Source organism: Mustela nivalis (assembly GCF_964662115.1).
Source record: "Mustela nivalis genome assembly, chromosome: 1".
Classification (NCBI taxonomy): Eukaryota; Metazoa; Chordata; class Mammalia; order Carnivora; family Mustelidae; genus Mustela; species Mustela nivalis.
This window is the reverse complement of record NC_139020.1, coordinates 76,780,318-76,793,817: the sequence shown is the minus strand read 5'-3', so window position 1 is coordinate 76,793,817 and position 13,500 is coordinate 76,780,318. Positions and strand designations below refer to the sequence as shown.

The 13,500-nt window shown below is 39.0% G+C and overlaps 2 protein-coding genes across 25 annotated transcripts in view; one reads left to right on the top strand and one right to left on the bottom strand.

The window, feature by feature from the left end:
- MBNL1 (muscleblind like splicing regulator 1) overlaps positions 1-13,500 on the bottom strand; it is a 199,373-nt gene that overhangs the window by 166,208 nt on the left and 19,665 nt on the right. For 13 of the 24 annotated variants that reach the window (XM_082743395.1, XM_082743394.1, XM_082743377.1 and 10 more), the window contains exon 1: positions 9,338-9,472. The exons of 9 other annotated variants lie outside the window; for them this stretch is intronic. The gene's annotated coding sequence lies outside the window, so the exon portion shown is untranslated. Of the gene's footprint in view, positions 1-9,337; positions 9,473-13,500 lie in introns of those variants that run through there. 2 more of the 24 variants (XM_082743386.1, XM_082743380.1) reach the window with 1 other exon arrangement.
- On the top strand, positions 1,885-10,808 carry LOC309870953 (uncharacterized protein). Its single transcript, XM_082743618.1, has 2 exons — positions 1,885-8,972; positions 9,057-10,808. The coding sequence occupies exons 1-2, from the start codon at positions 8,804-8,806 to the stop codon at positions 9,854-9,856; spliced, it is 969 nt and encodes a 322-aa protein (XP_082599744.1). The 5' UTR covers positions 1,885-8,803; the 3' UTR covers positions 9,857-10,808.

Below are 13,500 nucleotides of genomic sequence, written 5' to 3'. Positions count from 1 at the left end.
CTGCTTATTTATTTCCATACGTACATCACTCTGTTTATAAGAATGTCTTAGTGTTAAAGAGTTTTTATTTCCAGGAAAAATAATATCACAGTTATACTGATACCTTCCCGAAAATAGCAAGGTCCAAGTATAAATGTCAGTCACATTGAGCACATTGCAAACTTGCTTTATCATGTATCTGTGTGCCACCTGGTTTATCACAGAGGACAGGTGACACCGCTTTTGGCCAGGCGGTTCTGGTTCCTTTAATAAGAGACCAGAACCGCCTGGCCAACATGAAAGATTTCCCAGCAAATAACAATATGCCCCTGAAGACAAAATTATGCTTACTTCAGAATTACCAATTTGGGATGAAGAATCTGGTGACGTTCTACAGTTCATCCGATCCTGTGCTTTATTTAAAAGAGCTAGACACAGAAACGAAATATTTTAAGAATTTAACATGCGTCTTCTACTCAATCGAGTTATAGTTCCTGATAAAACACAATTTTAAGTATTTTTCTCTTAGTGACATTTTAAAATACAGTTCTTTAACCTTTATAAAGATTTTATTTATTTATATATTTATTTATTTCTTTATTTGAGAGAGAGAGAGAAGGTGATAGAGAGAAAGAGAGAGAGAGAGAAAAAATGAGCAGGGGGAGGGGTAGAGGGAGAAGCAGATTCCCCACTGAGCAGGAGCCAGATGCAGGACTTGATCCCAGGACCCTGGGATCATGACCTGAGCCAAAGACAGACACTTAGCTGACTGGGCCACCTAGGCACTCCATAGTTCTTTATCCTAAAAGAGTGCACAAGTAGCAATGTAATGAACAGAATTAACATTAAAGATTAAAACTTTTACATAAGAAATTTTTGATGAAAAGTTTAAAAAATTACTGTATTTAAATATCATTTTTACTACCCCCCATTGCCTTTCAGATCCACATCTAAACAGTTGCTACATACATCCTATGGACCGTAGAGGGGGATCCCAGTCACTTTTCCCCCAGCATATAGGTCTTTCTTTTCATTTCCTGGCATTCCCCTCATCTTTTTCCTACAATCTCTACTTCATCCTGTATGTTTCCTATCCTTCTTCTATAAATTGTCACTGAAATGCATGCCTGTAAGGTTACAGGCCTAACCACATGTCTCGTGATCCCCATTGTGTATCAAACCTATACCACCTGCTCTTCAATGGCCCCCTCTGTACCAATCTCCTCTCCCACCTGATTCCTCCCTTCTTCCTACCCCACATGCTGCCTATCTCCCCCCATGTCTTTTCTCTCTACCCTCTTATTTCTAAGTGCTGTAAAAGTGTGACTCTGCTAGAGAATTACAAATGTTTATGGTCTCAATCTCCTATATGCATCTAGCACAAATACTTTTTTAATCTGTTTTTATTCTTTCATGTACAAGCACAGGTTCTAGAACTGGACTACCCTGATTCAACTCCTTCTTGTGTTTCATGTTACTTAAATAATTTTAGACAATTAACTTGCTGGTGCCTCATTTTCCCATCTATGAAGCTAATATAGCACCCATCTCACAGGGTTGTTCTCAGGAATCCATGAATTAATTCATAAACCCTACCGTAGCATATTGAAAGCAGTCCAAAAATGTTAATAATCTTCATTATAGTTCTTATCCTCATTACTACTCTTTATCATTGGAGGCAAGAAAAAAATTGGTTAAAAACATGGATTTGGAACCAAGACAAACAACAAGCCTCATAATTCTACAAATGATAGATTTCTAGTCATGCTACTTAGTCTTGAAGATATAAAGGTCATAAGGCCTAGTTTACAGCTGTTTAAAAAAAAAGATTAAATGAGATATTTTATTAAAAAATAAGCTTTTTATTTTTATTTATTTTATTAAAAAATAAAAAAGAACTTTTTTTTTTTAAGATTTATTTATGTAGTTCAGAGAGAGAGAGAGAGAGAACATGAGCAAGAGGAACAGAGGGAAAGGGAGCCCCAACTCTGGGGCTTGATTCCAGAACCCTGAGATTATGACCTAAGCCGAAAACTAAAAAAAAAAGAGTCAGATGTTTAACCAACTGTGCCACCCAGGTGCCCTTGGAATTTCTATTATTAATAATTATTTATATGTTTATCATTTCACAGATATAGAACACAGGGATTGGAAAGAGTAAATGGTTTCCCCCAGGCCACATACCTGGTCAGATCTGGTCTATAAAATAAAGTCTACACATTGTGAAGCTTGTCTGTGCCAACCTCCCAACAGTCTCTCCATTCAAGATACAGACAAAAATGTAATGAACATATACAGATTATAATCTGTATATACAGAACATATACAGATTATTATTATCATTTTGATAATAATAAAACTGATATCACCTCTTACATTTGCTGAATGTTCTACTTTTCAAAAATTAGCCCCCACTGAGGTCTGGTTTTTGTTGTTCTACTTACACTGCAACAAACATTGGATTTTCAAAACAAATTCAGAAACTCTTTAAAGGATGTGATGTGTCTTTTCATAATACAGCTTTTTTGAAACTAAAACTTAGTAAATAAAAATATCAGTGAGGGGGCCTTTGGCTTGGGAATAGAGTTGCAAGTTCAGCTAATGACTCAGAGGTTATCCTACCAACCTTTCCCCACACAGCAAGCCTTATGCCTTCCCTTCTTTCTTTCTTTCTGTCACCTAACTTGACTACCACCACCCAAACTATGTTTCCACTGGGATAAGAGCTATTCATCCACATGGAGTGCTAAAAGGTCATGGTAAAGGTAGTTCTTTCTTACAATCAGAGAGCACAGAAATAAGTAAAATGTGAAAGTGTCACTACCACTATCATCAACAATGCTGGTAAACGGATTGCTAGATATGTGACTACAGATTTTGCATGCAATAGGCTCTGAATGGTCTGTAAGTTCTAATACTACATCAAGTTCAGAAAATATCTTTAACGATGCTCTAAATATGAACTGCGTAATGCCTTATTTTGGCATTGCTATTTAACATGCTTATGATGTGTTTTGACTATTAAACTGTAAAGTCTCACTGTTTATATTTCCTCACACTCCCACTGCATATATTATTGTTACCATACTTTCTGGCATTTTCTGGAAGAGTCTATTCAGTCACAATCACTGTAGACAGATGTTAGTAGGATAGGAATGTAAATACAGAAAAGTACAGACAATGTGACATCTTCCACCAACTATGTACTTAAAATATTATTTTTGAAAACCCACAAAATTGTATTCATAAGTGGGACACTATTCCCTGTGTCTATACCTTCTGTTTTTATTACTCCACTTTTCTTTTATTCAATGTCATGTTAAATTTGATACTCTGGCTGTTTCTGATTAAAATCTCCTGCCAATATGTAGTTCCCTCATTGTTGTTCATTATGTATGATACATTTCTTTTCCCAAAATGAAATCACTGCTTTTTAAATATATTTTAGTATTATTTCTACTTCTTAACTTTAATATATAGATTTTTAGCAAACAACCTCTTTATAATTGTCAGTTTGCTTTCAATCTAATCTTTGGCAAATTCTCTGCATCCACTGCTCAACTTCATTACCCATTCTGGTCTTCTGACACAATAGTAACAATCTGTTGACTTCAAAAGGTGATATTTTATGGTATTCAACAGTAAAACTGATGGCAAAAGCTATCTATATTCTAGTACAGGACATCTGGAAATCTCTATATTTCTACTAGAGAAATGAACTAAAGAAATGAAAAAGAACACATACAAAAATCCTGTGTCTGAATGTAAAATATAAATGTATGAAAAATATGTAAATAGTCACTAAATAGATATAATTAATGCTGGCTTAACAGAACACTATTTTTGCATGGTTGAAAAATAAAGAATAGCTTTGGTTTTCCATTATTTATACATTAAGACTGTTCTCTTTATTACACGTATTGGTCAGAGCTACGTTAAGACTTATCTTTCCTTATCTGTACTTCCAAACCATGTTGCCAAGCCAGTGTTTACGAAATACCACTTTCTACTTAACAGTTATTTTTAAAACTCTTACTTCTGCTACCAGACTGCCACTTCTTTGAAGATCAAGTATATTTTGAGTAAGTTTGGTAGATCTCACTGAGCCTAGCTTACTATTTTGCCCCAATATGTATTCACTTAAATCAACATTACAAAATAGAATATCTCAGCAATGTCATGTTTGCTTCATATGATTAAACTTGTTCCCATGATCCTCAGATCTTGTTAGCTCTTTAAAACAAGTTCATGCTTAGTTAATAGCTCCAAAACTGCTTTAAAATTCAAAATATACAGAAAACTCAGTTTTAAATATAAGTTTCTCTTAAAAATCCTTTGGAGGAAGAAATACCAGCTGGAGAGGGACCATGGTTGATATTTGCATAGGCAACAGCTTTTAGATTATATGATATTTAGCACAGTTCCTTTTAATAATATGGCATTATTTAAAAGCCAGATTATTTTAATAAATTAGCCCTGTCTTGGGAATACTCAGCCTTCACACAAACACTCACATAAATATTGTATCCACATTTCAGAGGAGTATTACCTTACCAATTCTTATTCACCTCTTTGGGTATAAAAAAGATAGAACTCTCAACTTCTTAGAACAATTTCCGAAGAGTTGACAGTTTTTCCTTTGGAGCATATACACTACTGGAAGCATAACAGTTATTTCAGAAACCTCTTCACCTTTTTAAAAGCACTGATCTCAGTGGAAAAGGAATTCTTCACTCTATAAAATATGGTTATATTCCATCAAAAAGATTAATATATCCTGAACTATTTTAACAAAAGATAATCACAGAAACCTGAGTAAGATCTCAAAAACAGTGGGGAAAGTGCCAAATACATAATATTTAATACTGTAACATAAATGCTTTAAAGATTCTTCACTTTTATGAATGTCACAGACACAGGTATTAAGATGTCTCTTGGAAAATGTAAATAATTATCTGTAAGAAATGTACTAGGGTCATTAAAACCTAATAATAATATGTAAAAAAATGTAACTGTGTATTTGCTAAGTGCTTTTTTAAGGATATAGCTGTAATGTTTACATAAACATACATCTTTATAATATAAAACACTACATAAAAATCAATTTCCCTATCTCATCTAAAAATATAAAATATGTCTAGAGACACTTAATGCCATATGTCAATAGCTCTTCTTGAATTCTCTGCTTAGCAATCAATAATTCTCCAACCATTAGAGAACATGTTCCATGACTCATCAAAAATGATATGCAAAGTTAATGGGGATCAGTGTTCCCCTCCACACCACACACATGCATCGACACTAATGGTAGTTATACCTCATACAAGGGGAGAGATTCAAGATGGCACCTAGCCAGGAGGCAACTCTTCCAAGTTTCTCTATAAAATCTGTCCTCCCCGCAAAAATGAACCCACTATATCCACCCTGTCCTATATCTTTGGCAGCCTTGAAGGAAGTAAAAGTAAGCATACTTTATATGGGTAGAAAAGAACTGCATTTTTTCTAGCGTAACACTGTGTATGGCAAAATGTACTTCAGTTATGAAAATATCTGCGGGGAATGTTTCCAGGACCTATGCCATTGTGCTTTGTTTGCTAGTCAGATGCTTTCTCAAGAATGTGTTCAAATTATAAAGACAATTATCTCTGTGTATAGAAATCTTTCAAAGCCCGTATTACCACAGAAACCTATTTTTACCTTTCTTAACATTCAAAACAAGGTCTTATAGCTTACAAGTGAAAATTTCAATCTTCTGAATTTATTAATCTTTGATTAACACGTGGTCAGGAGTTTGTCTGGATTTACATGATGTTTTTATTTTCTAAGGAAGGAAAGTCATAGGATAGCAAAATACATATTAAGCATTTGAGGATAATTGCTATTTACCGAAAACTCTATTTTAAAATAAATTTTAGTGACTCGTTTATGTTTGGTAACTTCAGGACAATGATAACTATAGTGTCTCTAAAATGTTCCTAAGTAGCAATCATACTCTATTCTGGCCTTTGAGAGGTGTTAAGACTCATCCCCTAATTATAAGCCTTTTCTCTGTTATTACTACCTCACCATTAAATCTCTAAACTAAACAGTAGTTTTGAGGAAATAAAAATAGATGTTAGGTAGTGTGTTTTCTCAAATTTTGGTTACAATGGATAAGAAAGACAAGGTATTTCTATGTATAGTAAACTTCTTGAGCTTGTAAAAATAAAATTCAATTTTATTATATTTTAACCAGCAAACTCTTTCAGCTTCCTCTCAGAATGCTGCTTCCCTGCTTTATTCTAGAACAACACTACCCAAGGGAAATGCAATACAAGCCACATTTGTTATTCTAGGTGTTCTAGTAGTCATATTTTAAACAAGGAAAAAGAAGCAGGTGAAATTAACCTAACAGTATATTCTACTGAAACTGATATATCCAAAATATTATCATTGCAACATATAACCCATATACAACTATTAATCAGATGTTTTATATTCTTCCCTTCATACAAAGTTTTCCAAATCCAGAATGTAAAACTTAACTAGACACATTTCAAATGCTCAACAGCCACATGTGGCTAGTGGCTGCTGCGCTGAACGGCACATTCTAGATTTCCAAAAATATGAAGCTTTCTGGCCTAAAAAGCCACCACTTCAAAATCTTCCTATGTAATATCCTCTATAATCAGTATTGCTGTTGGGATTTTACATTAAGACAAACATTTAAGTGAATATATTTCACTTCCTTGCTCTACTCCTCTGACCCTCATATCTACTGCTCATCCTGATAACTTTTTCTTAAGGATCTAGGAAACCCCAGTGACCTATTCTCTTTAGCTCCTTCCGAGCAAGATCTAGGATGTTCTCTAACCTGTGCATCTTCCATCACCAAGCAGAAAACCAGAAGGTGCCGCAAGGCTATTCTCTCTTGGTTTCCATAAATAGACATATCAAATACAGGTCTAATGAACCACGACAGTGATAAATGCAAGGGTAGTTTTTTTTGCTTATGATGAAAATGGGAAATTTTAATAATAAAGTAACACACCCTTATTCAATGAGAAAAATGATTTTACTCCCCCCACCACCACCCTCAACCCCAGGAGAAACCTTGGGATACTCTTTTCTTGATCTGGAACAGAACCCAGTGCTTCATTTCATAGGAATTTTGTGCCCAGAAGAAGAACAGAATGTTGGAAGCAAAATTTAATGAATTCAACTTGGAGTCTAAGTTTGCTTCAAATGTGGAAATGTAAACACAAGCAATAATATTTTAAACCATAAAACACTCTGGATTCTCCACTGGCATGGCTGCATAGAATATCACACTTTTGTTCTTAGTTACATGAGAAAAAAAAAATTAAACTAGGCACATGTGAGCCTTTCTGAGTCTCTTAGTAATAATATAACCTGATTATTATGTCTTAAGTGACACTGTAATTATAGACGGATGGATGAACAGGTTTTCTGGTGCTGACCCAACCTGTTCCCTAAAACACAAAAGGCAACTTTTATAGTTCTCCCTGAGGAAACCCCCATTAAACAAATAAAACTAAAAACTATGTCTACACTTTGAAAGAAGGCCTACCAACACAGTAATCAAAAAAAAAAAAAAAAAAATTCACCCCTATGCAAACCCAAAAAAAAAAAATTTTTTTTGAACTATAGTTGTCACCAACTTTAAGAAAGCAAAGATACAAGTGACAACAATGTGCTTTTTCAGGCTACAAAATAACATTATTCAGTGTCTCTGGCTATAAGTTTACATCTAAGACATTCTAAGTATTGAACTAAATACTCTTCCGATGAATTTTAGAGTCGCTGAACTTTCATTTTAACCTGCCTTAGTGATAATATTTTATCTCAACAGCAGGACAAGGAGAAACACCAACACGCTCAGGAGCCCACAAAGATAACGTGGAGTGGATCACTTATGCGGGTATAGAATAGTTAGGTCCGAAATACCCTCTGTGTATAAACAGACACTGTGTTCAGACCCAGGAGGGAGGAACACCGTGTCCACCGGTGTAGTATTTCAAAGCGCCTTGCAGAGGGCCTGCAAATCCGAAGGCATTAATTATGACTTCTCTCTCGGTGTATTAATTTGTTTAAGAAACTCCTCAGAGTACGGCAGAGTTTACCATCCGTTTGCTATCGCCTGTCCCTGTGCTGGTGAGCACACAAAGTAAAGACAGTGGCAGTAACCTTTCTGGCAGCTTCTTACTCCGTCTTAATCCTAGGGAAGCCCCCTCCACGGGAATACACCACCAAACCCCAGCAGCCATATATTCCGCACCCCCCCCCCCCGCCCCCGGGCCGGGGAGAGACTTAAGAACACAATGACTCTTCTAGCAACACCCCTGTCGTGGTAAAGTGCTGTGAGAGGGGCAGGCATAAGCTCCACCATATACCTGCTCGTGTTACAGGCTCTGGAATCAAAGTATTCTCACATGACACATTACTACCAATAACAGATTCCGGCTCCGTTTCAAAAAAAAAAAAAAAAAAAAAAAAGTGCGGGGGGCGGGAGGGGGGCACATATTTGTCCTGCTTTTGTCTAAAAACCAGAACCCAAGTACTAACTACTTTTCCTTTTTTTTCAGTCTTTCACGAAAGCAATTCAATCAACCGACTGCGGCTCCACCCAGAGAGCGTCTATACTTACTTTTCTTACAGTTTTTGAGTGACGCACTACAAAACGATGAAAAAAAAAAAAAAAAAAAAAGAGGAGCCCTCTCATGCAGGGCGTCTTCCGCCCTGTAAACTTGGCAAAAGGCAAACTGGACTGAAATACAGCACTCTCCATATAAGGAAGCCCAGCTAAACATGTCATGCGTAATTTATGGGTAGCAGGCAGAGAATTAACCTTTGCGTGCACATATTTGGCCCAGATGAAAACCGGGCTGGATGGCAGCCCCGGGGACAGGGATGCGGGCTCTCTCGGGAGCAACCGTGGCTCGCGTCTGACGGACTCGCGTCTCCCCCCCACCCCCGACGAAGGTCATTAAGTTGTAAGTACACTTCCACGCACCTGTTTCCTTCCTTTCCCCCCTCTCTCCTTCTCGCCCTCTGTCCTTCTCTCTCTTTCTGTCTAGACTGCCAGACTGGACGCCGGCTGCGCTCTGACAGGGTCCGCAGCGCCCGGGGAAGGGCTGCCCGGGGCCGGGCTGCAGCGGCAGCCTCCCGCGCTCCCCCGAGCCCGACACGGCGCGCGATCGGAAGCCGCCCGCCGCGGCCAGCCAGCCCCGGCGGCCCCGAGACGCAGCCGGCCCGAGCCCCCGCGCACTTCCTCCCGCAGCCATGGACGGCCCCGAAAGAGTACGAACAATGCAGAGCCGCGGAGCCGCGCGAGGCAACTGTGAAAATGGAAACTTACCTCTCACATTTTTTTCAGAGGCAGCCCGACTGCCGACCGAGTGCCCAAGGCATTGTGGGAGTCATGATTCCAAGAGGCCCGCGATTTAAAATTGAACTTGTCAGTTCCCGGTCACGGGAGCATGGTGAGCGCCACAACTCATTCAGCTGCAGTGAAAAGACTGTTGCATGTCGCTGTGCAGCCTCTTATCGCCGAGGTCTGGTTTCCGCCGCTGCTGCGCGGCCCCTCCCCCGCCCGCCCAGCCCCACCAGGAAGCCCGGGGCGGACTCGTCGAGCTCCCGGACGCACGCGGCGGCGAAAAAAACGCTCGGCAACTTTCCGCCGCCCTCCCGCCCTCGCCCGGGCCGCCCTGGCGCCCCTCAGGCGAACCCAGTCCGCAGGGGGTGGTCGTCGCCGCTCGCGGGTCGGCGCCGAGGGCACAAGGAGACCGGAGCCGGCGCGGGCGAGGTGCATCCCCGCAGCCGACCGGTGGTATCTTCCATCTTACACGTTCAACATTATAACAGCAGAGCTACATAGTGCAAATGGGACGCACCCCTACTACTTTCCGCTCCTTGCAACCAGCCGGGCCGACACAGAGGTTCGTTGTGTGTGTTTTTTTTTTTAAAGAGGCCGGCGGATGGGGCTTTTTGTAAGAAAGCCGGCAAGGTTAGGTTGAAGGTGAGAAATCAGCTCGGCAGAAAACGGTAAGGACCTCATGGGGCTGCCGCCTTAAAATGCACCACACGGTTTTTGAACCTGGATGGCTCACAGGCGGGAAAAAGATCTGCAAGACTGCCAGGCTGTCTCTTCCTCAAGGAGCAGGGTGTCCACAGTTTTGCAGTTCCTCAGTAAAACTGTCACGCAAGCACAAAAACTCCCACTGCAGCTTCCACTCGAGCTGGTAAATAATGTTTGGAACGTAAAATCCCCTTTCTTCCCAACTCTGCATTACACGATTTATAGGAAGCAGAGACCCTTCTCTGGAAATAAAATATCATTTTCTGAAATACTGGAATATTCCAAGGCAAGTAAGTCATATTATTGTTGGAGCAAAACAAACCACGGCCCCAAATCATAATTCATTGGGTGTTATAAGATGCAACGCGGCTCCACTTTGAATGGAAAGAATTCTGGATTAACATGATAATGTTTTGGAGGGTTGGGGGCAGAATTTTCTTTGAATTTAAGGAAGTTCGATAACTTGTTCAATAACGATTCTAATTTAAAACATCGGTTCCATGTTTTGGACACAGTGTGGAATGAAATGGTGGATATGGTGCCGTGTTCATCCTACAACTTCGTTAAGTCCTATTAAAGAGGGTGGGGCCGGCTTAAGGAGGAAAAGGGAAAACATTGTGAAAGGTGCTAAAGTTCAGGAATAAGAGGCATTAATAACAGACTTGAGTTCTAGCCGTTGGCTAGATCCCCAAAACAGTAAATATTGTGCATAGTTCCCTTCCATAGCAAATAAATTAATTAATTAAATGGCTCTACTTCTCAGTGTTAATTATTGAAAAGTACCCAAGTGCACACACAATTGAGGCAAATTAAAAAGGATACATACCGACATTTTCTCAGAGAATAGGAAGGGGCACTCTTTATCTGCCAATTAGTAGCAATGAGGAATTCCTTTTTTTCTAATTCAGCATTCACTTCAACAACTACATCAAATGCCTACTATGCCAGAGATACAAGAATGGATAACCCAGTCCCTACCCTCCAGGATAACACATCTACTAGGGAAGAGACAAATAAACCAATTATCTCTGCCTGAGGGATAAATGCTAAAACGGTGTTGGCAAGCCAAAGGGGGCCTGGCTGGGGAGGGTTAAGGAAGGCTTCCTGGAGGAGTTACTTTCAATAGGTGCCTTGAAAGGTATACAGCAATTAACAAGATGGAAAGGGACTTGCGTCTGGTCAAATGGAGAAAAGAGCATGGCAGATACAATGGACCTGCCAGCTTTCCTGTCAGAAGTGAGGGAAGGATAAATGTTGGGGAGTGGCAGGAGATGAGCTATAAGTAGGTCTGTTGTAATCCAAGGAGCCTGAGCTTTAGTCAAAACTGTGGTGAACTGAAGAGTTTATACAGCAACGGGATAGGTAGAGTTTGGACTTGTAGTTCAGAAGATCCTGTAGCAGCAGCTTGAGGGTGAATGGGAGTGTGGGGTGGCGGCCCATAGAAGAAGGGTGAATGGGTGTGGACAGACTGGAAAAATGACTCATGCAGGGAATGAGGAAGGGAGGAACTTTGGGAGGCTCCCAAATCCCTGGCTTAGCCTACTGGATTGTTTGCTACTTGCCTTTTAATGTCTTCCATTTGCCTTTCATTCTCCATGACAACGGCCCCTGACTTCTGAGCTGGGCCACCTATGCATCTGCAGGCAGGTTGGCGCCCTAGCAGGCTTCCACGCACCTCTCAGAATGTCCAATGAACTGCTAAGGCCTAATCCCCATTGTAGGAATTCATTTTCAATTGTTCTCAGACCCTTGTAGACTTCCAAGTTAGAACTTTGCTGTTCTTTTTCCTTGTGAGTTAGAAAGTTTGCTGTTTGGAGCAACATGGTCAAAAGCAGGACTTTGAACCTGTGTATGGGGCAAGAGGGGAAATTATTTTTCCACTTCAGCACTGAAGGAGGGGGGAAGTTCTGGGAACAAAAGAGAAATTGAAACTGAGACAGATTTTCTGCTCCACCGAACAGAATACAAAGAAATACAAGAAAGACCCTTGAATGCTAGAAACAGCAAAATAAACATCCTCGTAAATGACAAAGAAGAGAAAAAAATGTTGTTTTACATTAGATAAAAGAAAAAGGGGTGGTTAAGAAAAACTATAAACTAATTGTCAATCTAAAATTCAAAAAGGACTCAAAATAAATTGTGATATAAAGCTAGTTTGCCACAGATTTAGCTTAATTTAGTATTATTGATAATGCTAGAACATGAGTAATGACATTGAAAATTTTGAAGCACTGTAACAAACACCAGATCGTATGTTAAAAATATTAAATCATGTTGCCAGCTTTCAGCTACCAGTAGCATTCTAACCACATTTTAAATTGTGGAAATTATTAAAAAATCATTAGTAATAAAAAGTAAATAGTTTCCCATTTAGAATACCACTGATATTCCCTCAGTGCCAGGAAAGCATGAGCAGTATGGTTTCTTTTGCTTCTGTGAAATGTACTTAGAGTTCATGGGCTCATGAGTGAGTAGATCCATAAGTACAAAAAGAAGGTCATTTGTGGGTGGAGAAACAATTTCAGATGAAATAAAACTGCATTTTCAGATAAAGGAAAGAATGTTCACTGTAGGTTCTTGAAATATTTCAGACCATTCAAGTCTTAATTATACCAATGAATCCCAATAGAAATGCAGTTAAGGAGTATGGCTTTTAGAGATAATATCAGTTGGCTGGTTTACCAATAATATAGATAAAGGAAATGGTAGCATTTATCTTTTTCACTCAAATGGGAGTCTTTAAGGCACCTGTATAACTGTGTGTGAGTATGTGTATGAATTGTATCTTCCTTGTCCTACAAACCACATTTATAGTTCAGTAAGTTCTAAGTGCCTCCCAACTGTAATTTGGCTTTCCTGGCAAAACAAACAAAGAAAGAAACAAAAAACTCAATGAAAATATCCTAAGAAGGTATGTTTTTTAAAAGTCAAAATATGAAATTGTCTTCAATCACTGATCCAGGAATGCTGCTTTTATTATACCAGGATAAAAATAATCCATTGCAAGACAGTGCCAAAACAGACCCAAATGTAGATCTTTTGCATTCTGGTCCACGTTTAGATACATATGGTTGAGAGAAGAAGCTTCTGGAAGGCAGGGAAGAGTTGGAAACGTTTTTGTATGGAGAATCCATTTTAAGCAGATACATTAAATGTGCCTCTATTACATTTCACAGTGGAGGAGGGAGGCACTCTTTTATAGCTTGGATTCAAACTTGTTTAGGTATGTGAATAAATAACACTGATAGAGTCAGATGACTTTAGTTTATCTTCAAGGACCTTATATATTTCCCAAACTAAGTTTTTAAAATCATGCCCAGTATAAATAATTTATATTCTATTGCATATTATGTATATATATATAGTGTGCTGTGTAATACAACATACTGTATGTATAATTTTTGTGCCGCTTAAAGTATAAATCACATAAGTGTGAAAATATT

Bases quoted from the DNA above. Each gene is read 5' to 3' on its own strand.
- LOC309870953 (XM_082743618.1), top strand. From the start codon at position 8,804: ATGGGTAGCAGGCAGAGAATTAACCTTTGCGTGCACATATTTGGCCCA. The intron at 8,973-9,056 runs GTAAGTACACTT...CTTTCTGTCTAG, and splicing joins CCGACGAAGGTCATTAAGTT to ACTGCCAGACTGGACGCCGG.